Source organism: Aythya ferina (genome assembly GCF_964211825.1).
Source record: "Aythya ferina genome assembly, chromosome: 11".
Taxonomy (NCBI): Eukaryota; Metazoa; Chordata; class Aves; order Anseriformes; family Anatidae; genus Aythya; species Aythya ferina.
The window spans coordinates 13,160,226-13,186,137 of record NC_140307.1 but is presented as its reverse complement, the minus strand read 5'-3'; the positions used below and the strand labels follow the sequence as shown (position 1 = coordinate 13,186,137).

Genomic DNA, 25,912 nt, shown 5'->3' with positions numbered 1-25,912 from the left:
AATTACTTGTTTTGTTGGGTATGTGCATGGGAAATTCCAATCCGTATTCCTCTGTGGCAGCAGCTAGTTTCCACTCTCAGAATTTAAGTGGGCTAGGAGTATATGCTGTACGTGCCTGACAACTTTTGTGGTAAGGCTGAGAGAGGGCAGAAATGGTAAAATTGCTTTAAAACAACTTTTCAATCTCAGCAGGTGTTTTCGCTCTTGAATTATATTATTTTCAAGTATCTAACTTATCACTTCACTGGTCAGTCACAATCAGGATTCTCTGACATTCAGAGTTATTTCTAGTTCATAAGGGTTTGGTATTTTAAATCATAATGGTATTCCAGCGTGAAGTTATATTGCTTCTTCACTTGTGCGATGCTGGTAAAGGTTAGAGCTGAGCAAACGCCATGAAAACCTTTGGAGTCTGTTCATTTACATTTTTTAATAAACTGCTTTGCTCACGGCACTTCCATGTTTGCATTCTCCAAACAGTGAAATAATTGAGTCTTACTGACATAAATGGAATGCAACTTTGATTTTGAAGAAAAGTAACTGTTCACTTGCTGAATGGGAAAGCTAACAATATCTGGTCAAGTCTTGGATGATCTTATAATCACTGTGGTTTCAGAGAAATGTCTGTGCGCAAGGCATGGTTTATGCCCATTGCATTGTTGTGTTACTTTGTTAAAGTAACACTGCTAACACTGCAAAACATCTGTTTTGCCTTGTTAATGCAAAAGTAGCGATTGGAAAACTTGATGTCCAGTGGATAGTGATCCTCAGATCCCAGAGATTTCCAAGGAACAGGTGAGGAGGTAGGCTGCCTCCAGCAGCTGGGGGAGCTCAGAGGTTTTTACGGACCAACCTCAGTCATCCCTGGTAGTGAGGTACTGGACCTGCCATAGGTACAGCAATGAATTAAATGAAAGAAATCTCAAGTTTTAGTCCAATACTTATTTTTTGTGATCTGATTGGGATTTTTCTGGATCTATAGCATGAGGATTAAATTAGTTATGCAGATGTGTATGTACAGTGGCATTACTTTAAATGGCAGCTAACGCTGTCACTAAGAAAGTTAATTCAGAAACATGAGCTACCCTCATCTTCACACACTGAATGCCTGCATCAAAGGGCTGGATGGCAAAGACTCTCCACTGGTAACCTAGTCTGCAGTTACTCATTTAGCTGTGCAGGGGTGGGCAGAATGACTACTTGTACAGTCTTCTCCATATGGAGTTGCTTTCCCTCAGAATTTCTTTTGTGTGTTTGAAGGGAGAGAATTCAGCCTGGATCTGTATTCGCTTTTGTCTGAAGAGTTGGGCATACATCTCTTGTCTGTGAATATAAATTCCAGAAAATAGAATGTGGTGGATATGAGATGACTTAAATATACGCTATCATAATGCCATTTGTAAATAAAGGTAGAGTATAGAACTGAACACCCGTGCTTTTTAAAAAGAAAATTTTGCAGATGTTTGGCAGCTGATATTAAAGCTTTAGTATTAATAGCTTTGTTAATGCTTGCCACAAAGAGCCAAGTAAACTAAGTGTAAAACTAAGCTCTACATCTTCCCTTCCTTTCCTTAAAATGCTTGGAAATGAAATGGAGCTCTGGAATCTTTTCCTGCAAGTCTTTATTTTGGTCTTTGGTGGTTTTTATTTTTACTGGCAAGAAGTAAAAATAAAAGCAATTGGCTGTCCTCTTGTGTATATACTTTCTGGTCTGACAGAGAAACCTTCGTTGCGTTGGGTTTGACATGTGATTTTCCTGAAGTCAAAGACCTTTTTCTAATGAGTTGCCTATAGGGGAAAAAGTCAAATCTGTCTTTTGCAGTTAAGGATGTTGGATAATATGCTTCTGCTCCAATTTGATGGAAGAAAATGCTGCTGTCAGGAGAGAATGTGAACTTTCTCCGACAGATCCAAAATCATTGTGGTTTTAATTGAAGATGTACTTGCTTTTGTTTTCTTTCTCATATTCTGACTACATGTGGACAGACAGAGAAAGTGATGATCCTATGGATTTATCTCTCAATAAATCTTCTGGGTTTAAATTACTTACATTATGAAGTGCTTAGATTCTGATGCTTAGCTAAGGAGTACTGTGGTTCCGCTGTGATGTAGCAGAAGATATTTATCTGCTGTCCTCTGAAAGGTAAATTTTGGAGCTACTTGTTCTGGCAAAGAGACGCGAGAGGTTAGGAACAGGAAGTATGGGAGGAAAAGCCTCCTCAGCAGTCATGTTTCTAAAACAGCGCTGTCAATGAGGTAACCAGAACTCGTGCAATGCTTTGTACAGGCCGAGCATTGGCTTTTGATGCTGACTTTGTATTTAAATATGCTTAACTGTAATAAATGTGTATTTATAACCTTACCTTTTAATTGGGTGACTAATTTGGTAATTCCCGATTCTTTTGCTTAAGAATCTGATACGCTGTAGTCATTGTAAAGGCAACATTGCTCGGGATTATTTTAACCATTTTTTTCAAGTGTTCAGGGCAATCCCGGGACCCCTCCCACGTGGCCTCAGGCTGAATAGGAAGTCAGTCTGCATCTGACAGTGACTGTGTGGCCAGATGTGTGCGGGTGCTGTGGAGCCCAGCCTCACTTCACATATGTTGTGCATCGCTTGACACCAGCAAAGCAAGTTACACTTTATTGAAGCAATGAATGCATTTTGGAGAGTGTACAGTAATTGCTTTGTTTTGGGTCTGGAACAGGCTGTTTCTTCATTTGGGCTGTGCCAAGGGCCAGCAGCGCCCAGTGTTTGAGAAGGGCTGTTTGTAGTTCATGTAGCTGTAACAGTCTGGCCGTGAACATGTTCAGCTCTGGCTCCGATCTCCTCCTTTGAAAAATAAAAATGCGAGTGTGCTACATCAAGATGGTCTGCTGCTTGAGTGGAATGGCCTGATTCTCTGAAGGGAAAGTTCTGTGTGACAAATATTACCCTTCGTTGCATGTGTAGAAGACTTTAAAAAAAAAAAAAAAGTTTTTGTGGGGTGATGCAGAATCTAGAAGCTGCATGTGGATGTGTGCTGCCCTGTAACAGCACTGTGAACACTGCAACCAAACAAATGATGTTGCAGATGTCAGTCATTTTGTCTAGCCCATCTTAGGGATTTGTTCTAACAGGTGATTTAACAATTACCTTCTTATAACTTTTCCTTCCTATTACACGGCTGTTCCTAGAGATGAGGTTGTATGGTAGCTTTATCTACTCAAAATATAACTGACAGCCACTTCATCTTTTTCTATTAGAAGAACATTGCTATTACATGACATGGCCTACAAAAGTTAGCATGAAAAGAGATCAAGCAAACTTCTGGTTTTTCAGTTATTTGATTCCCTGCTGTGTATAGTAACACTTCAGTCTTTATGCTGTGCAAGTCCTGTTTTCATTTCTCTAGGAATGCTTGTCAAACCGTGTTTGTGCACTGTAGTATTGAGTATGAAGTGAAGTGTCCATCCAGGCAGGAAACTCAAATTGGAAGTTAGAGTGCTGTTGTAGAGTTTCTGGACCACAAAGCCTTTGTTTTTTCCTGAGAGATAAGAGAAGGAAGGTGTAGAAAAAGGTGAACGAAGCTGGTTTTGGTGGATTAGGATAATGTAGAACCTTTTTTAGGCTCATAGGGGTCTAATGTTAGGATAAGTGACTGACAGATCTTTGGAAATCTTAGCAATGTTTAAACGTTGGGAGCATGGAATGGGCCTGATTAGGACTTTTCTTGGTGTCCCATCTGGGATTATGCACACACAATGTGGAGCTTCAGTTTGTACTTGATTTCTTTGCTTTTGTGTTTTATCCTTTTAAAATATGGGTTGGTAATGCACACCAAACCAGGCATCCAAAAAGCTTTTCCAGCCTTCCAGTCAGGTTATTGTTATTGTTCTGCAGCTGATCACTGTTATGCTTTGATCACACTTATGCTGGGTGTAGGAAACAGAAGAGAAAAAAAAAACAACACTAAATCTTATGTTCCTATGGAGCCTGCATTTGGAGGAAAGTCAGTGCAAATGAGAGCCTGGAGTGTTTGGACCTAAGGCAAAGTCAGGAAAATGTATTCCTGACTCTTATCCATAGCAGAGCAGGAGGTTCGTGCTTGCTGCTGGCATTCCAGGAGCATTGTTGCTGGCTGAAAAATACCCTGTTTAAAATGGGAGCACAACTGCTGTAGAAACTCCAAGCGGTGGTAAGACGGAGCATTGCAGTCTTGATTTGGGTGTTCCACCCTACATAAGTTGTAAAGAAACACAATTGAGTACATACCAGACCTTCCAGGTTGATCTATCCCAGAATAAATCACTGTTCTGCAAGCACTTCATCCAAGGCAGCTGTAAATAAATTTGACTTCTCGTAGTCCCACTTAGCTGCTTGCTTCCTTGAGCCATCACAAGTAGTAGCGTAGCAATGCAGTAAGCTCAGAGCTGCTCTGGTTTGAATCCGGTTTTGTTTGGAGATGGTGCTTGCTTGCATTGAATCGGAATGCTTGTGGGGATTTGGAATTTATCAGTTTCACAGTTTTATGTCTGCATTCAGAACAACTCTAGTTTGGACTTTGCAGCTGTCCTTTTCAAGTCCTGTGAATTCTGCAGAAGCTCAAGATGAAGAAGCAGGAATTCCTTTCTTTTCCTCAGGCTGTTGTTTTGTCCACTTTGTTACATCCCTGAAAATGAACATTTAGCTCTACAGGAGCATTGAAAATAGCTGATAGTGCCTTTGGAGCAAAGGCCTGGAATACTGCAAGTACAAGAAATGACTGAGAGACTTGTGGAGACTGCCATCAGTTCTCAGTCAGCTTTTGGGGAGCTGTCTTGTTTTCTTGCTTGCTGGAACAGATCAGAAGCCATTATAAATTCACTGCTGTTCAGATTTCTTTAGGACTTGGCTCAGAATTAACTTTAAGAGTTTGTAGCTAAAGCATATGGGTTAAATAATAAATAAAGAAATTAAAGAATGAAGCGTGTGTTCTCCCAGCTTCCTGTGTTTGTGTTCTGTTTATATGTTGTTAAGGTTGATGTCCGGGTGCCTCCCCGCAGTTAGAAAGCAAGCTGAGATTGCTGCTGACTAGGTCCAGATGTGCACAGACGTGGGGACCTGATGGGAGGGTCACAGTGGGCATCAGGGACAGGAGCGCTTGGTAAGGAACGGAGTGCTCGGACTCAGAGTGTCTCTGCTCTTCCAGGCAATGTGGGAGCGCTGAGTGCCACCAGATGGGTTTAGTGAGGTTGAGAAGAGGTCCTTGGCTGCTGAGAGGGCTGCTGGAGGTGCCTGAACAACAAAGAAAGCTGTTTTTCAGACACACACAAAGGTTTTCATAAACATTTTATAACACATTACCAAGGCTTTACTCTTATTGCTTAAGCTTTTTTTTTTTTTTTTTTTCGTAAAAGATGAATTTAGAACTTCTGGCTACCAAAACTAGAAGAGATTGTGTAACACAAAGCAAAAGTTGATTGCTCTCTTGATAACGGCATGAAGTGACTTACATTGTGTATTTAGTAGCTGTGCCTGAACTGCTTTTGGGGCATCAGAAGAGTTCATTCTTCAAATCATTTGAATTACCATTTTTTTCTTGTAATACCTAAGGCCCCAACCCTCAGTTAGATTCTTTTCTCCATGTGAGGTATTGTTTGCTTATCCTTCTTTAATAACGAAAATCCTGCGTCCTCAACCAGTGTGTGTTAACCCCCCTTTCCTGAAAGCTTTGTATTTGAGAGCTTTCAGTCAGTTTTCCTGCTTTTTATGTCAAACAGGAGATGCTCCTGTTTGCAAGGAAGTTTAAAGAAAACTGCAGATGTATCGTAGTGGGGATGTCTGGAGGTCATCCTAGTTCAGCCTCCCACTCAGGCAGGACTATTTCCAACCCTAGTTGGAGTCAGCTGCAGCTTCGTGTAACAAGCATGTAAACTCTGCAGGGATGCACTACTCTGCTACCACTCCTCTGATAACCTGCTCAGGTGCTGGGCTACTCTCATGGTGATTTCTTTCTGGTGTCCAATCTGAACTTGCAAAGCCACTGCCCATCCTGAGAGCTTGGCTTAATTATCTTCACTGCTTTCTTGAACTTTGCTCCTTCATGTATTGGATGGGTAGTCTTGTTTGGAAACTGAAATGTGCTTTCTGGTGGAAATTAGACACAATTCCATTTTTACAGTGACCTTCGATTGATCTCCTACTGTGAGCATTAACTGAGCATTTGCTTAACTGAGCAAATTGGAGGTTTACCAGAGATTTGTTTATCAGCTAATATCTGTAGTAGCTTATGAAGGTGTAGAGCTGCTGCTAAAGGCAGCAGCCTGTTTTCACTGAGGCAGGAAATGAATAGAGCAGAGCTCACAGTCTCAGGAAAAAAAAAAAAAATTGAGACATTATTGATCAAGGAAATTGTTTTCTCAGCAATTTAAATGCTCTGATTTTGCTGGAGACTGGTTGTTTTGTTGGTACTCAAGGTCAGTATTACACTCCGCTTCCCTGATAACAAACTGTGTATCGTCACATTTGAAGTTATCTTTATTTCCAAACCCTCATCTGGTGATGAGCTTACAAGGTATGTCTTGATCCTAGAATTCCCCCAGCAGACAACTAAGCACCTGGGTACCACATCTCTTGCGGGTTGTAGGACTGCAGTGTAGGCTTTGCTTGGGTTCAGGCATCCACACAGCGAAGCCATGCCCATGGTGCTGTAACCCCAGAACTGGTGCTGCTTAGTGTTACATAAAGCTGAGCTGTCCTTGGGCCTTTGGTGGAAGGACCAATGTATGATTATGCTCTTCGTTCCTGAGAAAAGCCTTCTGAGTCCTTTGGCTGATTTTGACCAAATATAGGAGAAGAATAATTGTATAGTGAGGATACGTTGTCTTAGGTTCAACTAGAAGCCGGATCTGAAGAGTGGGATCTGTGTACTTGTGTGCTGAGTACGATGAATTAAAATTTACCTTAAGGGGTAATACAGTGCCACAGTGGGATTTCTACTGGCACTGTGACACTGGCACAGGGCTCAGTAACAGGCAAGTTCTGAAGGAAGCATCGTTTACAATGTTTCTTCTGTACTTAAGCATGGCTGCTGGTAGGATCTGCCTTGAGATCAACTAGTTATGACTGGTCAATTTTTCTAGGGGGTAAAAAGGTCTGTGGTACGTTGTGACATTTAAACGTAAGTGCTGCTGAAGGGAAACAATGAGAACTTAACATGTTTATTTTTTGTTTTGTTTTGTTTTGTTTTTTTTTTTTTAACCAGAGGTATGGAGAACTTGGTGGCTGGCTCCACCCTTCCTCCACTTTTTGCAGATGAAGATGGATCTAAGGAAGGTAGTGATATTACTGTGACTGGGTAAGTGACTCTTTTTTTTTTTTTTTTTTTTTTAACATTCAGCTGTCTCTAGATTCACCAAGGAAGCTGTTTCAGTGGGAAGAAGGTATCCCAAGTCATTTAAAAAAACTAAATAAAATCCTGAAACACTCCTTTGGCCTTCTCATGTCTCCATGTGTAGTAGAAACCAGAACTCTTCTGAACTGATGGAAACAATCACAATGTTTTCTTTAACATCCCTTTTGTCTTGAAAAGTTTACTTCCCTACAGTTTTATTTTTGAGAGATTTATGAGGCCTGTTGGAGGGTGGGGAAGGGCTGTGATTTCTCGTAATGATATTCATCAGTTATTCATCACTGATCTCTGGCACTCACTGAGAAAGTGATGTCCTTGCTTTTTGTCAGTGTAACTCTGCTTTTACAGACTGAAACAACAGCCTCTCTTAAAATCACAATTACAAGAGTAGCAGTCCTCTAGGAATACATGGGATTCTTGTTCTGTGTTGATATGTGAAGCTTAGATTTTGTAAAGCACCAGGCAATGAAATTCAGACTTTGCAGACAGGTAAAGCCCTGTAAAAATAGATATGGAGACACTTGCTTCAAATTTGGTTTAATTTATTTGGGACTTCAGACCTGCTGGTGCCAAATGAAGTTACATGTTCAAAGTAGGTTTGTGTTTAAGAGGTATTAGTGTGTTGAATGAGCTTTCATGTTTCATTGAAACTGGCTACACATCTATTGAAGTTCCTTATACATGCGGTTGGAAAAACTTCCCTGCTAAGGAGTGACCAGAAAGCTGAAACATTCTTCAAATCATAACAGTGATTCTGTGGAACTCTATTGTTCTATTTTCTCCTTGACACCTACTGAATGTTATTATAGGAGTGTGTGTTAGTTCTTATTACTAACAATTTGAAAGCAAAAAGGGAGAAAAAAAACAATCTGATATCTGAATGCCAGGCATGGATCTCTCCAGTCCTTGTTTCTTCACTGGTAATTATGCCCTGATTGCTGATAATAGTAATGAAAATACAGTGTTCTCTAGTTAAAAGTAAATTTTCCTGTAGGCATTCAGCTAATAATTTGTTTTAAATATCTCAATTTTCGAGAGCTGTATTCTACATTTTATTGCAGGAACGCATTTTTTAGTATTTAATGTTGGGCATGTATGTGAGCAGCTGTAGAGCTGAATAAATGGACAAAGTAGACCTGAGGCATATGCTACTGTTACGGTAATTTTTAGGAATGTAACACGGCAAGGTCAGGTAACCTCCAGCCTGGTTTAGTAAAGAATTAGAATCTGAGAGGAGTCCCAGAGTTTTACATGAACTTGCCCACTGAGCACAGTGGTAAGAATAACTCTGGGGTTGATGCCCCCCAAATATGTGCTCATCTTTAGGTACCTGTCTTCATAACCTACTTTTTATTTGTTGTTGTTTTTGTTTTTTTGGCCTCCAGGCAGCTTCTCCTTTCTTAGAGTATGGTCAACTGATACAGTTCTTGCAGCAGAACTAACAATGGCCATTCAGGAACCTCTTGGGATCTAGGCATGTTTGTGCTTTCAATATCTACATGTATCAACAGGAGATTATGTTGAATGAAATTTAATCTCTAAAGTGTGTTTGTGGGGAAAATATACTAAATGCAATGAGAAAGGTGTATATATTGTTGAAGTTGAAATGTTTTATTTCAAAGATATTTTACTTTTTTTTTTAATGAGCAGATTCATGCTTTCTGATTTCTGATTCAAACAGATTTGATTGACAGTTTGTATAATCAAAAGCTTCACTAAAAATGAGACTAACACTAAAAATCAATCTGGCTTTCATAGTAACTGTGGTAGCTATAGCAGTTGCTTGGATGGAACACCCAGTTCTTCTGAAGTGAATTTTTTGAAATCTTTTTTTTCTTGATAGTGTCAGAACTGAATATATTTGCAGTGTTTTTTCGTATTTTAGAAGTTTAGGGAGGAAGTGATTTAGCAATATGATGATTAATTTTTTCTTTTGCTATCATGTGCTTTTTCAGAGTAGCTCATTCTGAGAGTTCATTCACTGGTGGAGCTTCACAGTCTGTGAATAACCCAGATTTGGTGGAGGATTTGTCACAGGTTCAGCAGCTGCAAAATGAATCTTCTAATACTGCTGAAAACACAGAGCAGAAGCCTGAGGAGGAGGTGAGCTAAATTAATGGTGATTTGTCAATGAAGCAAAAGCGTGGAGTTTGGTCATTACAGTTTCTTAACAACCCAGATTGTTTTGGATAGGATCACAACTTTTCATCCATATGCCATTTTTCATCTTTTGATTCTCCCTAGTTACTTCTCCAGTGTTGCACAACTGTTTGCCATGGCATGCTGTGCAGAGAAGATCTCGTGTCTCTAGCTTAGCTAGTAGGGTCCCCAGACTGGTACTGCCTCTACTTTTTTTGAGGACTGAATGTTCCATGGCCACAACTTATTTTCTCTCTTGTGAGGTGGGAAAGCAAGACCACTGCACTGTTCTGAGAGTAAACGATGTCTTTGAAAGTGTTACGCTTACTCTAGGCTGCAGCTTGTGTACTGTCTCACACTGATTTTTGGTGACTAAATCATGAAGGAACTGAAGCCTGACATTAAAGTGGTTTAAGTATTTTGCCAGATGCATTTGATTTTCCTCTTTGTAGTTTGTCTTCAGCTCTGAGCTCCTTGTTTAAGGAAGCAGTAACGTTCTAGAAAGGGAACTAAAACTAACATGATTTCAGGAACATGTTGATTTGGGGAGACATTAGAAATACCAGAATAGTTGTTTGTACACACTATGAGAAAATAGCGTTGTCCAGAGATTACTGTACTAATATGAAACCAGGAGGATGAGTGATAGTTACGTGATTCTTTTTAGCTCTGTGCCACAAGCAAATCATACAAAGTTCCCTCTGAAGTTTGTTCGTCTCTTTATTAGAGATGATTTGTGGAAAAGAAAGCCTATAGAATAAGCTAGAATACATGAGCATGTTTGCTCTTCTGTCACCCACATTTTGGTCATGCAATGCGCAAAGGCAAAGGATTTGGAAGGTGCAAAATAGCCAGGTAGTTAAAAATTGCTAGCTCATTCTCACTCTCCAAGTATGCTATTGAAGCAAATGCATTGGGAAAGCAGGGGGGGAGGGAGTTGTGAGCTAGAATAAAAAAAAATTACTTGCACTTGTTCTAGTCAGGGTGATAGTTGCGTGAGCTATTGCTCCTCATGGCTTTACAGTCCGAAATTGATGCAGATGTTTACTGTATTGCCCCACTGGAGTGATAACTGCAAACAACTTTTTACGATGAGACTTCTTGTCAGGCTTTGCTTGCAAGAAAGTCAGAATTGCTCTAAGGTAAGGTTTGAAGCTTACTGAAGAACGTCCATGGCAAGGGTGTATCAGAGCAATATAGTCCTGATGAAAATGTTTGAGAAATTAATATTTATTCCTTTCAGTGGTAGTAATTTTTTTACCTTCAATCTAAATTTTCTTCCATTTTCCTTTTGCAGCAGCAGAGAACTAAACGAGGAGGCTGGGCCAAAGGGAGAAAGAGGAAGAAACCTCTTAGGGACAGCAATGCCCCCAAATCCCCCCTCACAGGGTATGTGAGATTCATGAATGAGCGTAGGGAGCAGCTTCGAGCGAAGAGGCCTGAAGTTCCTTTCCCAGAGATCACCAGGATGCTGGGCAATGAATGGAGTAAACTGCCTCCTGAGGAGAAACGGGTACCATTAAATTCCCTTTTCCTTGTTGGAATATGGTTATTGTTAAATGGGAATATTGCTGTTTAGTAAGGAAGTCTGCTGTTTAATGAGGAAGTCATTGGCTTTTGATTAAAGTTGTATTTAGGAATATGCTTCAAAATAAGGGGTGTGTGTGCCCTCCAGAGTTCAAATAATGAACCCTGGTAGGGCCATAGTGTCTCATCCATGTTTGGTGATTTGAGAACTGTGTCCTTGAGACAGCAGAAGAATATATTCAGTACAGTGGTGAGTGCTCTGAGACATTCCATGGCTTATGCAATCCATCCCAATGAACTTCTGTTGTAGCTACCTCAGGTACAGCTGAGGCCTACCAGATTCCAAGGCCAAAGCCATCAAAAATCTGGGGCAGGCATTTATTCACTGTGGCTGAGGAGAATTTGGCAGGATTTTCAGAGCTGCTAGAAGGATCTCGCAGTTCTGCTAATCTTAAATGATCAATGTAGATGAACATTCGATGTCTTAGAGTCAGCCAAAGAGACCTGAAAGGACAGCCTACTGAGAGAGATGGTCTAAAAGCTTATTCATTTTAGCTGAGTTTTAAAATGCTGGTAGTCTTAGAAAAAATAATGGTGGGAGTTGCGCGTTTTAGCTTCTATATGCATTACCTCAGGCAAAAACTTTTTTTCCACCTTTCAGTCAAAATATGGTGATCTTCTGCACCATTTGATGTGTGAACGAAGACCAACCTAATATTGGGTCTGGTCATATAACTGATTCTAGAGCGCACCCTATTTCTGCTTATGAGTATTTTACCATCTACACATTGTTTCCAGTTGGAGATATGGATCAACCCCAAATTCCTGTTGAAGCTGAGTGAGCTTGTTTTTGGTTAGCTAATAACTATGAAGTCATTCTCCTAAAGTGAGCAGCAGTGTTCATAGTATACCACTGCTGTACAGGTTAGTGTCTCGTAATCCACAGGAAAAGCCTGTGTGATATTCTTCTCCTGTGTATGGTTGCCAGCGGTTAGCAAACTAGCTGTCTGATATGTAAAAACTGAAGAGAAGGTTTCACTTTTTTGTGTTCCATCCCTGTCGTCTTGCTACTAGCCTTTTTGTTTGTCTAGCGTAAGGATAAGATGATAGGACTGAACTAACCAAATAGTAAAACTCTTTAAAAACAAGTAAAAACATCCCTCCCGTTACATTATAGTTGTAAAGCAAGCACCCTAATACTCAGTTCTTTTTTTATCGTCTTCTCTGAGGAAATATGTAGTGAGGTATGTAGATCTGCACTAGAAAACCTGTGATATCTATTTGCAGGTATTACAACAGAACTTACTGACCCAAACCAATCCATTCAAAAGATAAGTGAGAGGGAAAACTTCTGAACTAACTGTGCTCTTTCACCAGCATGTTGCTGGAGATGGAAGAGAGGAATTAATGTCGTATGGAAGAATGCAATGTCCAAAAGCAATGGTAGCCCAGCATCAGCAAATGTACACCCCTAACCAGGACATCAACAGTGACCTCAGCAGGGTCAAGATGATATTCCAAATGCATGGGATATGTAATCGTTAACTATATTACCCTGATGATTTCATGGAAGTACAAGCCATACTAGATGACTGAGTTTGACTCTGATTGAATAATTCCATTGAATTTTAAACTCCTATGGGTTTGGAGGATGGAACTGGGAAACAGCTTTTTCTTGGAAAGATCACAGTAATACGCGTGGTGACCACTCCTTAAATGGTGCTCTGTTCATTAAGATACCCTAAATAATTCTTCAGTTAAGCTCCTTCTGTTGTGCTGATGTTTAATATCTGCAGGATAGAAAAGAAATAATCTTTTAACGTGAATGCAGGTAGCTTAGATTGATAGATCCTTCTAGGTTCTTCTGGCCTTTAAGCTGTACTTTGCTGATAGCCATAGTGTTTTGTTCTCTACTCAGATGATGGTGAAAATGTGAGGTTGTGGAAAGGTAGTGCTTTTTGTCTGGGGGGAGTGAAAACAAGAGTGTACTGGAACCTCAGTGTTACACATCTGAACCTTAAATCATGGTCTATTTTGTTTGGTAGCATTTAGTCCTGGCCACAGAAAGGCAATTCTTAAACATTTGGTCTATAATATTGATGTCTGTAATTCAGTTGAATTGAGTAGCCTAATAGAAGATTGTCCCTAGATTTAACAAAAAAGTTAATAGAATAGTGATCTGGATTTAAAAAAGCAAACAAAAAAAAAGCACCAGAGTACAGTAATTTTATCCAGAAATTTTAGCTCTTCGCATCTCGCACACATTCTCATTGTTTCCTCACTCCTTTCCTGTTTGCATAGGTGAAATGGATCAGCACTTCATCTGATGAGTTTTTCTTCCCTTCCTCTGGAAGGAAGGGAACTCCCTGAAACTCTTGGACTTTTTTGTTTCAGCGATACCTTGATGAAGCAGATAGAGATAAGGAGCGTTATATGCGGGAACTGGAGCAGTATCAGAAGACTGAAGCCTACAAAGTCTTTAGCAGGAAAGCACAGGACAGACAAAAAGGCAAATCACACCGACAAGGTATTGAACAAGACATTAATGCCTTCCTAGCTAGAAGAGAAGATTTCCAGCTAGACATGTAACCAGACACTCACTTAAAAAAAACTTTGTTTAAAAAGTAAATGCATTTTTTCTATGGTATCAGCTGTATCTGAAGTGATGAGATTAACATGGATTTAACTGTATCTAGATTGTACTGGAGGACTTGCATACAAATTAGACACAAGTTCTATGTGACTTGTAAGGAAAGGTGCACAAGTTTCCTGTCTATAACTGTTTGTTTGTTCTGTAACTGCTTTAATATTTTGGATCTTGTTTTCTCAAATCTTGTGTATTCTTGGCAATTTCCTGTTTTTTCTTTTTCAGATGGAGCAAGACAGCCAGTCCATGATCATGAGGTATACCTCCTTATCCTGTACATTAATGTCTGGTGTGTTACAGGCTAAACTTCCAAAATTTTTACTACAGGATTTTTCAAAGGCACTGACTATCCCTACATTTTAAAATTATTTGATATTAAACTCTGAGGTAAAACTTACAAATAGCGTGAGATCTAGATAAAGCTTCCAAGTTAACACCTATAGGTGGTTGTTTTGAGGTACTGATTTTCTGCAACGATGTGGCTTCCTTGAGGAGAAAATAGATGAAGTAGCCAAATCATTGCGGCATCTCTGGCTTAAGCTTTCTTTCCACTTTGCATATGTAAATACTGGAAGAGTAACAAATGTCTGGAGAACAGGTGTCTACGCTTTAGTTGATGAGAACTATCACAAACCGTATACATCCTGCCTGACTATTGTTTTTCTCCTCCTGAAGTGCTTAAAATTTCTATCTTTAGTTCTGTTACCTGGGGACTCAGAAGTTCTTCCATGGTTATCAATGAATTACAAATGATGCCAATAAAGAATCCTGTTTATGCACAGCCTCTTCACTTGTGCAACTGGCTGTTCTGAAAGATCTGTTCCTTTGTGAGTTCTTTTCTTTCTGCCTTGGGAAAGCAATCAAGTTTCTCTTTAATGTTTTTAAGATAGTGACACAGGTGCACATTGCTGAGAGGTCTTGTCTAATTCCAGGAAAATAAGTTTCACTTCCAGGAAAATGCCTTTGTAGCATGTTTTTTTTTTCTGTGCCTTTTGTTAACCCATAAAGGCAGCACTTGCAGTTTAATATCTAGAAGTGCAGGGTCCTCAGGTTTTCTGATTGTGTAGTGCTTGAATCAAAGTTCATCTTGAATTGTACAAAGATTGCTGAAAGCTTCAGGCTCTAGTTTCGTGTAATGCTACGTAACCTGTAAATTATACAGGTGACGAACTACAAAATCGTGGAATCTTAACTATCATCTTCCTAAATTCAAGCTATCGTGGCTTGAAGTTTTACACTTGATAAATGAAGTTAAAAAGGAGACCCTAAATACCCTGTGGAGCTCTTAAGCTTTATCAGGTAGTTATTAGATAGTTGAGCTGGGAACATATGAGGCAGACATCCTCTTATGAAAGCCTGCTTCTTTGACTGCTCAGCTTTTTTCACCTTTGATACAATTCCACATGCTTATCACCTGATGTGCTTTCCCATCTTTTTTGCAAGGTAAGTATTACAGTCCTCCACAGGCAAGGAACAAGGAAAAAGTTTAGATTGCTTTTAGAAGTATGTACTCAAGTCATTACTGGAAGCAAGACTAAAGCATCTTGTCTTACTGCTTTCTTATCTGCATTGACTATTATCGTTGTTTCTGATTAATAGATACAATGTGATGAAATAAATTTTGATTCTCTCAAGAAATAAAAGTTAAGGAAACCTTTCTTTCTCCCCTTGCTCCACTTGCGTTCATCGTCTGGTTTCTGTGAATCACTGTTGAACTTGTAAATACTGTATACAGACATGACCTCCAGAAAGAATTGGAATGAACAATTCAAATAAGTAATATTAATTACAATAAAAGCAACAAAAGGGTGAGGCTTGGAAAGACAAGAGGAAACTTAATAGGCAGATATAGCTATGAAAAAAATGGACAGGCTGTCTCAGTGAGCTCATCTGTTGGCATGAAACAGAACATCGTCTTCCTCTAAACCCTAGATTGATAAATATTACATATAGCAATATGTAATAGAAATATTAATTGTGATCAGCAGTGACTGAACCATTGTGATTGTTCTCCACTGTTAACACTATTGGTTCTTTTCTCAAGCTGTTTGGTTCAGTGTATGTAGGCCTAACTTCATGCAGTCAGACAACATCTTAGTGGTAAGATTTTAAAGGCTTATAGGCACACGTCAGGGCGATTAGGCGTTGCCTGGTTGTACCTACAGACCTTGAAGATAGTCAAATGGCTGTCATAGTCTTAGCACACAAAAAGAAAACGTTACTTAAAAACATTTATTGACATCTAAACATCTAAGAACATTTATTGCATGGTAGTGTATTTAAGATATTTATACCTTGCATTGACTGCACCTAACCACGGAAGGAAGGATGGGTTTAAAATGCCCCAAATCTCAGCTTTTTCTTTACCATACTTAACAATGTCTCTAAATACTTCACCTCATTTGTTCTGGAACGTTTGAAGATCAACATCAGTTCTAATGCTCAGATGAGAATGGCATTACTGGTTGATGCTCTTATTTCAGGCAAAAGACAGAAACAGTTTTGATTCTCTCTTTAATTTGAGGGGTGACAAAATGATATGCAGCCTGAACAGATTGTGCTATTTTAATATGAGGTAATCAAAACTTTTGTTTTAATTGAGTGAACCTCGGAGTGGCTTAAGCACTTCAGAGCTCTCGAGAGGATCTTTTATGTGCTATATAATATATTCTGTAATGGAAGAGTGCTGATGGTTTTCTTTCTCGCTCTTCTGTTCAGTAGAATGTCTGAACAATTTAATTACTTTATTTTTTTTTACCTGAAGAGCCTGTATCATGCAGGGCTGTTGACAGAATACCCTCTCTTTCTGCTTCTGTTCTCCAGGAGCCAATGCTGAGCCAAGTCAGTGTATCTTTGCACATGAGTTGCAATAGTAATGATGAATAATCTAAAATGGATGTCTTATAAGTGTTTTTTACTAAGTTTCAGAACTGTCAGTTTTTCTTAGTGGACGTTAATTCATTATTTTTAGAATGTCTGTTGCTTTGATGGGAAAAAGAGGAAAACAAATGAATTCCTAGTTTTAAAACTGAACATTTGTGATGTATAATGCCATTAGAGCAAAAAAAGTATGTTTTAGTCTATTAGATGATATTTCTTGACCATGGTATTTGTCCTTTACTAAGCCTGTATATTAAAAAGTTGACCTACCCTTTGACATTCCTTGATAGGAGCTGGAAATGTTTTCCATCTACCCAGTACTTTATTTACCTCTGTATTTGGTCTCCCTTTTCTTTCTCTTTTCTTGATGAAAAATGTTTCACAAAATCCTGAAAAGTAATAGTATTTAGGAATGTATTACTCTCTTCTTTGTAGAAAGAAGCAGACACAAAAGAGAGATCTGTTTTTGATATTCCAATATTCACAGAAGAGTTTCTAAATCATAGTAAAGGTAAGTTAAACATTTGCAGGGGCCCTTTGTTTACTTTCCCAAAGTTTCTGTGAGGTGCTGTCCAGGTGAAGAGTCCTTACACTCTTAGCTCAGGTAATAACTTGGATGTGATTGGTTAACGTTTCTGATATTACTTAACCTCTGTATAAACACAATGGGTACAACATGGCTTTGTCTTTCAAAACTCTCCTTTCTGGAGAATGGTGCTGATGTTTGAGCTCCACATGTTATTCCAAGCTGGAGCTGCTGTTCTGTATGATTAAGACGCCTGAGACACAGCATGATGATGATTCAGGCTAGTTAACAGTATTGTGTTCTCCTAGCTATGTGGAATATTCCGCTGACATTTTCTGCTACTCTATTTTGTTTTGGTAGTTGCATGTCATGATAGTTGTAGGAATTTTTGCCAGATTTCCTGGAGACTTTCTTGACTGAACAGTCTTCAACTTCACAGGCTGTTCGTCATGATCAATAGCAGTGTGTTTTTGTAACTGCTATCTTGTCTATAGGCCTCTTAATATTGTTGCGAAGATATATTATACTGAATGGATTTGAAATTATTCTTGTAGTCATCCTTTCTAATCAGTTCCCCTATTCACTTGCGCTCAGATGCTTTGAATGTCTTCTAATTTCTAGAGGCAAATGGGGTGCTATTTAAGTACTTCTGTACGCACTGTCAGCACTTTGTGTTATGTTGTTTTGTTGTCCTAAACCTAAAACTGCACTGCCTTTAATCATCAGTTGAGCACTCCAGAACATTCTACTTCATTACCTACCAATTGCAGATATGTTTTTTTAGCTTTGACTACATGGGAATGGGTTGATATTCACAGCACGTGAGGCTGAGCTGCGGCAGCTGCGTAAATCCAACATGGAGTTTGAGGAGAGGAATGCTGCTCTGCAGAAACATGTTGAGAGTATGCGTACTGCAGTGGAGAAGCTGGAGGTGGATGTGATACAAGAGCGTAGCCGCAATACAGTGCTGCAACAGCATCTTGAGACCCTACGGCAGGCACTCACAACCAGCTTTGCTGGAGTCCCACTACCAGGTAAGACTTCTTAGGACTTTCTGTCCAGCCTTATACTTAATTTCTTATGCTTATAAGTTTCTGTGAATTTACAACAAGCTGTTTTAAGTCTACGATACTGGCTATTTCTGAGCTTTTGTTATATTAGATTCTGGAATCCTAATGCACGCAGGGGAAGGTTTAATATTGGTGCTTAATTTCATCATGGTATTTTATTCTTACTATAGTTACTCTTTTTGTTCCTAATAGAGTGAGACATTCAGTCCTTGCTCTCTATCACAGGCTTGTGAAAATCTTACAAAATAGAAAGGACAGGACCCACCAATTCCTTGATTGAGAGAGATGCTGCATCTGTCTTGTCAGATGCCAGGGAATCTGCTTAGATACTCTGAATGCCCAGCTGGAAGAGTTTGTTAGAATCAACTCTGAGACACAAATCAAAGAAAAACAGGATTCATTAGTCCTGTTCTCCTTGGAACCACTTGCTTTGTGGAGCTAGGACATTATTGAGTCTGTCACAAGAGGTGGTGTGTGGCAAAAGGAGTTCCTGATGCTGTTTTCTTGTTGCTGTGTGCTGACCCTTTTTTTATTTTTTTGGGAATTGCTGCAGTCATCTAAATATTCTGTGGCTCCTTTGACTATGTTGTCTGTAGGTAGCGGAGAAACACCTACAATGGAAACTATCGATTCCTACATGAATAGGTTGCATGGTATTATTATGGCTAACCCACAGGAGAATGAGAACCTCATAGCCACGGTCCGAGATGTGGTGAACCGACTTGAACGCTAGTGATTGGGTAAGTGCTTGCTCTTAGCCTGCTTTTGCTTGGCATCCTCTCTGTACCTCTGGCACTTGTTCTGACATTGTACAATACAGTACAATCAGCACAAGAATCAATCAAAAAGTTCTTTTTCCTCAAACCTGCAGGAGCAGGTTAACTTAATGAAAGTCACATGGAGTTGAAACTATTAAGCAGTGGGGTTCTTAAAGGGTTCTTAAATTCTCCTTAGAATTCTGCAAGACCTTAATGTAACAACATAATTAGCTCTTTTGTCCCGTTACTCAGTGCATCTCTGTAAGGTAAGAACACTGACAGAATGCTGCAAGAAAGGATTATTTATGTTCTAGAGATAGGGTGGCTAATTTAGAAAAAGGTGGGCTTCTTGAGTGAAGTGAATTTGAAGAATTCTGCATAAATTGTAGAATCAGATCTGCTGGTCATAGACAAATCTTATTTGCTTCAGAGGTTACAGAAGGACTGATCTCCATTACAAATTGAAAATGCTCTGCAAATACCAAATGGGAAATAACTGCAGTCAAACTCTTCTGGTTAGGAAGGTTTACATCTCAGAACCACTAATGTGTGGCTCAGGCTAGATATAGCTTTTGCTGAGGCGCTAATGATCATATGGCTTATGCAGAGATTATTACTGAGCTCATGAACAGTTCTGTTCAGCAGCTTTGAAAACTGTAATAAGGAACTGAGTAGAAAAACAAATCAACAAAGAATAATCAGTCATTCTAAATTGGTGTGCTTCAATGCATTTCCCACAACATTTGCTCCTCCCCCTCCTGCAGTGCACAGCACTAAGCAGCCATTAGAAGTTTGCCTATTTATATTTTACCTGTGTACATACCTGGATTCTTTGTTGAGATCCACTGCACATCTTGAATGGTGTTTAGAAATGCAAATAAATCAGGGTTGTGCCATCTGCAAATGTGAAGACAAGGCTTTTCATCCTTTCTGATTCTGACCTTTTGTGATACTGTGTAGAACAGTTAATTACACATTCCCCATTATAGTGTGGCTTAAGCTAAAAGATCATTGTCCTTCCAAAGGGTAGCCAGATGGAACGGACTATAGTTCCAAGAGATGACTGAGCTCCCAGCAGAATAAAGAAGTGGCTTTACTGCTGTTATTTATGAAGGGGAACAGCTTGTTGATCCAGGTCTGGGATTTTTCGGTAGCTCATCAACCTCCTCATTTTTGTATACCATTTTCAATTAGCGCTCTGAAGCTCAGAAAGAGAATTGGGGAGATTTTACAGAGTGTATAAAAAGGAAAGCAGTTTCTCATCAATGAGTTATTAGAAGGGCATGCCAGGCCCTGAAACAAATGTTTGTCTTTCAAGCACCTTGCCAGAAAATACGTATCTCAAGGATACTGAAATATAGACTTTTGTTCTCATGTCATGGGGATTCTGTCTTCCTAAATAATGGAACTTAAATAATCCTAAGTAATTGATGTTTTCTGGGTTCCTAAAAATGCAACTATTTTCCTCTCAGTTAAACTGGGTTTAGCTATAGCTGGTTTGAGGAAAAAATACTGCCTTAGAATTCTTCTTCCCACTTGATAGTTACAAAACTCCATTCCCCTCTCTCCCCCTCCCCCCAATACTTTTTTTCCTTTCAGCAGCAAAACAGCATGAGGCGATTAAAAACGTGATTAATAATTTGCTATTTTCATTATACAAATATGTACATATGACTGGATATGATGATCTAGTAATTCATAGGGCTCTTAGCGATGTTCACTTGGCAATTGCTTTGTGACAAAATATGAAAAGGGAAGAAGGTTGGGCTTTGTAGGTGTAAACATTAATATATATATATATATATATATAGGGCATCCATATAAGAAGGAGAAGCTTTAGTTAGAACGATTCAGCTGGCATCTGATAAAATCGAATCAGCAGACAGTGATTGTTTTCCCACTGCATATGAATTATATTCTCCTAAATGTGATCTCTATCAGCCAAATGGTCTATTTGAGATTGAGACACATTACAAATGAATTTCATGAAAAAATTTATTCGTTAAGATACTCTTGAGTACACTGTACTTCACAGAACTGATGTGGTGTTTTCTGGTGGCTCAGGTGCTTTGTATTTACTGACAATTTGACTATACTGGTCAATGTTTTTTTTTCCTGAACTGCATGGTAAAGAGAATTTATTTGCGCAATCATTGTATTGTAAAAAAAAAAAAAAAAAAAAAAAAATGTATTCAGCATGCTGCTCTTTGACTGGAAGTAGAAATCCAGTTGTAAAATCAAGGGTTGTTATTTTGAGATTGTTCTGTGTCTATAGGTTTCTGTGATATTCTTCCTAATATTGTGCTTTCTGATAAATCATTCACAAAAAAGGCATGATGTCCTACTTAATCCTGACAGCCTGTACTCCTCTAACGTTTATCTTTCTGTTTCGTATGCAGGTCTCGTGACCCAGGGATGGTTTACAAAATTTCTTTGGCCAGTGTGGAATAAGAAGCCATGAGAGAAAAAGACTAGGGGTGGGAGGCAGAACTGCAGGTTTATGCTGATTCCTGCCTCTGTCGTTTGTCAGTGGGACAAGCAGATCAATGTTTAGCCACAGATACCACCCACTAAACATTTTGGAACTGCCCTCTGTGTAAACCTTTAAGAGCATGTGAATTCTGTGCAATCTTCATTTTTTTTTTTTTATTTTGCTGGGTGTGTGCGTGGCTACATTCTGTGGACTTGCTAACTATGGAGATGAAATCTGTGAAATTAAGTTAGCTTGTGTATTGTAGTCATGACTTTGTGTTACATTGCTTGATGTCTTCTAGTGTTTTATAGTTTGTTTTCATGTTTATCTTGTAGCTTAACCTTCCTCGATTTTATTTTTTTTGATCTTTTTGTATGATACTTGCAGTACTGGATAGCAGCGCTTGTGTTCTTTGCTATAATAGGCAGTCTTCCTTGGTGCACTGTCTCGTCCTATCCTGCCTGCCATGTTTATGTAAAGTATTCTTCAGCAGAATCCTTTTTTTTTTTCCTGTTAGCCTGCAGCTTCTACAATGTGAGATTGCTCCTTGTTTGTGACTGGCTCTTTGTGACTCAATTCCCCTCTGGACTTCTTCCCTCTCCCTCTCTTCAAGCACCTCTCTTGCACACAGCAACCTGCTCTTCTATGCAGATCCACTGTTCTCTCTTGAAAATGTTTGGTGGAATGTTTTACTACCACCCAGGTCATTGATAATCGAGGTAGAAAGTGAAGGGTTAGCTCTTCTCAGTTGGACGGAATCCTCCATTTAAGACTAAAACAAAACAAAATTTGTCTTTGTTATGTTGCTCACTCTAATTGTCTGCTTACTTTCTGAGAGAATGATCTCATGGTGAGAGCAGTATTCTGTTAAAAAAAAAAAAAAGAATGGGTGGGGGAAATTGCTTTTTTTCCTGCCCTTCTGAAATCAGTGCTGGGAAGCAGTGTGCCTGGAAGCAGCACATGTATATTTGCATGAATTACTATATCAGAGAAGGATGTTAGCAGTTAGGCCCACATTGCAGCCCAGAGATTTCTACATTACAGTGCGTGATTTTCAACTTCCGTACAGCTGAAGTACAGCCTGTGGAGCCTTACAGCATTCAGCCTGTTATGTTCCAGTGTGACCTAAATGTCCTTTCACTTGCATCACGTACAACCTCACATGCTAGAGATTGTAATATTACTGAGTTACGGCTGCAGCTCTTGTCAAAGATGGCACCTACTGTCTGCACTAACTTATGCAAATCATTTGCTGCCCTTTGGTTCCTGTCAAATTGCTAATTCAGACTGTGGTTGAGCACCTGTTGGACATCTATGGGCTTTATGGTAATGACGGAAACATGCTTTCTTCCACATGACAATCTCCTTGTTCCTCCTTCAGAAATCTTTAAGGATTTCCCTGTTATGAATTGGAGATTGCTTTCATTACTTGAATTCATTGCAGTCAGGATTGCTTTTGTGCATCTGTAATGTGAGTATTCGAAGATTAAACAGCAGTTTCTTCTTTCCCACGCTATATACATGGACTTCATGCTTGCCTGAAGCCATCTCCAGGTATGACCTTGTATGTCAGGTCTCTGCTTACTTCTGGGCTCATTGCTGTAGCCAGGCAGCAAGGATTTCCATGTATATTCAAGTCTTCCTTCAGGGAGGAAACTCCTTTCTCTTGTCTTCAGGCTCATTTTCAAGACTTCACAAAAAGAAACCTCGATTTGCTGAGTTGGATCACCATTATTTTCTGTAGCATGGACAACACCAACTGAAGTTGACACGAACTATTTTAGTGGATTCTATAACAAACACGTGGGGGAAAAAATCTTCAGGATTGATGTCTCCAGAAGAAGCACCCATACCTTTAATCTGTGCGTGTTTTGCTTTTGCAGCATCAGTGACAGTTTATTTTCATTTAAATGAGGCCAAAACAGACTGCATAGGCAAAAGTTTGGAAATGAAATTCTAAAGCTGTCTGTGACATCTTATCCAAAACCTAGAGTCTCATCCCATAAAGATTGCAGAAATTGGTATGTAGTGTGATAGTGGGATGCAAGTCCAAGCTGTTGCATATACATTCCATAAATAAGGTATGGGTGGCTGCAGGCTGCCTTTGCTTATATAAATTAAATACAGCTCTCAGCTTGTGGCATACTGCTAATACGTCATTCTGTTGAGTAGCATGTAAGTGTTCTTGGACAGGAGATTTAATAACATTAGTTGGGAGCTTGAGAGATCTTTTGCTTTTTCCCCACAAGGAAGGAGGGATGGTGGTATACCCGTCTGTGGAAAGAGTAATTTCTTGGTCATACAACGGATGTTTTGTCTCATCGAGATGCTTCTTATTTACACTGTTAAACCTTATAGAAATGTTTTTTGTCTTTCCAGTGTTCTCTAAGTGTCTTTTCAGTTTACATTTTTCAGTGTTGGCTGATTTGGAGAAGAAATAAAAAAACAATGTTGGTGTCAAGGAGAGGAACAGGATAAAGTACTTTCATCACTTAAAGAAATGTTAAGAGAAATATATGAAAAAATAATGCATTTCTTGGATAAATGTGTTTGGAATTATTGAGATGCCAAGTTTTCTGTAAAATGTTTTTGTAATTAAACTTTTGGAGTCCTTTTGTTCTTCAGAAGTTGATGTGCTGGTTGGACACTTGCTTCATTAAAATTGTTCAACATTGAATCCATTCTGATTCAATTTTAAGTGCATTTTCATGAAAACTATTAATAGTATTGCTTTCTTGCCTGATAGACTGTCAACTCCATGTTAATCTTTGAAAAGTAATATTAGATATGCTCCTTCCCCCTCTCCATCCCATATGCATCTCCCTCTGAAACAGCTAAAGCAGGTAGTTTGTAGTGATGAAAGCTTTGGAGATTGTTTATAAATAATTATCAGGCTCCTTCCTGTCATCATCTGTTCCCAACTTGAGTAAATTTCCTAGGATGTCAGGAACCTCTCAGTCTTTGACATCTTTGTCCTCCTCTGAACTCCCTGATTTCTCACCACCATGTTTGTTTTCCCTTCCTTTAAGGACCACATATATCATGTGTGCTGCTCACCAATTAATTTTGTTTTCCCAATTGATTTCTGCCATGCATCTTTCCTTCTGCTTACTGAGCATGGAGCCAAACTGTAAACTTAGGAAAATTGTACTTTGAGTGTTTGTCCTCTACGGTGGAGGAGTTTGAATGATTTCTGCCTGCACTGGTGCACCTTCTGAGTTTGCGGTGCTGTAAGCAACGATGTTTTTGTGTTACTTTTCTGGTCACATCTCAATTTGATTGCCAAATTAATGCCTGGTATTTCTGTATACTAAGACAATTCAGTTGCATCTTCTGCAGCCTGGGACGAACTGCTTATTTAGGTTTATTATGCTTTGGGCATGTTGCAGAACACTAATTATGAAATCATAAACATACCAAAAATAGGAATATAACAAAGTCCCCAGTATGAATATGGCCACTGTGACACTATAGCTATACCAGAGCTAGAGATGGTGGTAGCAAAATTGGGGCATACCTGTTCCAAAAAAAAAAAAAAAAAAAAAGGCAAGTTCAATATAAGACAGAGAACTGCTTCCTTTCTAACCTTTGGTGCTGTATGTGGCATTGTGAGCAGGTGGTGGTCAATGATGCTCAATTTAAGATGTAGTCTTTATGTAGTCTTAAATTAAGACAATTCCAGTTTACTCTGCTGCCACTCAATTAACTGATAGTTAATAATCATTTAAGGGAAGTGAAGGGGATTTAAGTTTTTGGATACTTTTAAGAGGAAAAAGTAACTTCCTTATTCTGCAGGCAGATTAATATATTTGGAGTTTGAATTGAGAGCCTGTTTTGTGTCAACTGCTTCAATTCAGTTGGATCCTTCAGAGTTAGTAGCGTACTTGGGCTCATCATTTACTTCTCCCACAGAATTTTCTGCTTGTGAACAATGAATAGTTTTGCTGCTTCCTTCTTCCTCATTGCTCATACTTCTGAGTTTTATAGGTTTTAGAACATCTTGATTATATTCAAGATTTGTCATCTTAATTGCAAGGTCTGGGGACTCCATACTGCACCATTTTGGTATGTGGAAAGTATCCACATCCATTAGGTAATCCAAGGACCAACATTTATGAAATCTGACTTACGGGTTCCATTAATAAACTTGCCATTCTTATTTTGTTGGCTGGTTTTTATCATTTGTTGAATAGACACTGATGGTTTGTGTATCTGAAGATATGGGAAATTGGAGTTTGGGAGCTTTTGACAAGTGAAGCTTTGAAGCTTGTATCTAGCCAAGTAGCTGGCCTGTCTTATTGCTACGAACTGACATATGGAGACCTGTACAATGTTAGCTTTTAATATATATACCAGAGTTTAGAATATTTGTATCAAAGTAATGGCAAACAGATGCAGCTAGGATATTGTGATACACAATTTTGGAAGGAAGAAAGGAGAAGGTGACTTTACAAATCAGACTAGATATAAAAACACAGGGCTTCTTACTCTAATGTTTTATAAGCTACAGCTGAGTGAA

The 25,912-nt window shown here is 39.0% G+C and overlaps 1 protein-coding gene across 7 annotated transcripts in view; it reads left to right on the top strand.

The window, feature by feature from the left end:
• The window catches only part of HMG20A (high mobility group 20A), a 35,073-nt gene extending 9,521 nt beyond the window's left edge, over positions 1 to 25,552 (top strand). For all 7 annotated transcript variants that reach the window (XM_084532727.1, XM_084532728.1, XM_084532726.1 and 4 more), the window contains 9 exons: positions 7,227 to 7,319; positions 9,329 to 9,476; positions 10,810 to 11,025; positions 13,434 to 13,566; positions 13,912 to 13,943; positions 17,002 to 17,077; positions 17,911 to 18,126; positions 18,759 to 18,902; positions 21,320 to 25,552. In XM_084532727.1, the coding sequence (XP_084388853.1) occupies positions 7,231 to 7,319; positions 9,329 to 9,476; positions 10,810 to 11,025; positions 13,434 to 13,566; positions 13,912 to 13,943; positions 17,002 to 17,077; positions 17,911 to 18,126; positions 18,759 to 18,895 (1,047 nt within the window). In that variant the 5' untranslated portion in view covers positions 7,227 to 7,230 and the 3' untranslated portion in view covers positions 18,896 to 18,902; positions 21,320 to 25,552. The remainder of the gene's footprint in view (positions 1 to 7,226; positions 7,320 to 9,328; positions 9,477 to 10,809; positions 11,026 to 13,433; positions 13,567 to 13,911; positions 13,944 to 17,001; positions 17,078 to 17,910; positions 18,127 to 18,758; positions 18,903 to 21,319) is intronic.
• The last annotated feature ends 360 nt before the right edge of the window (positions 25,553 to 25,912 follow it).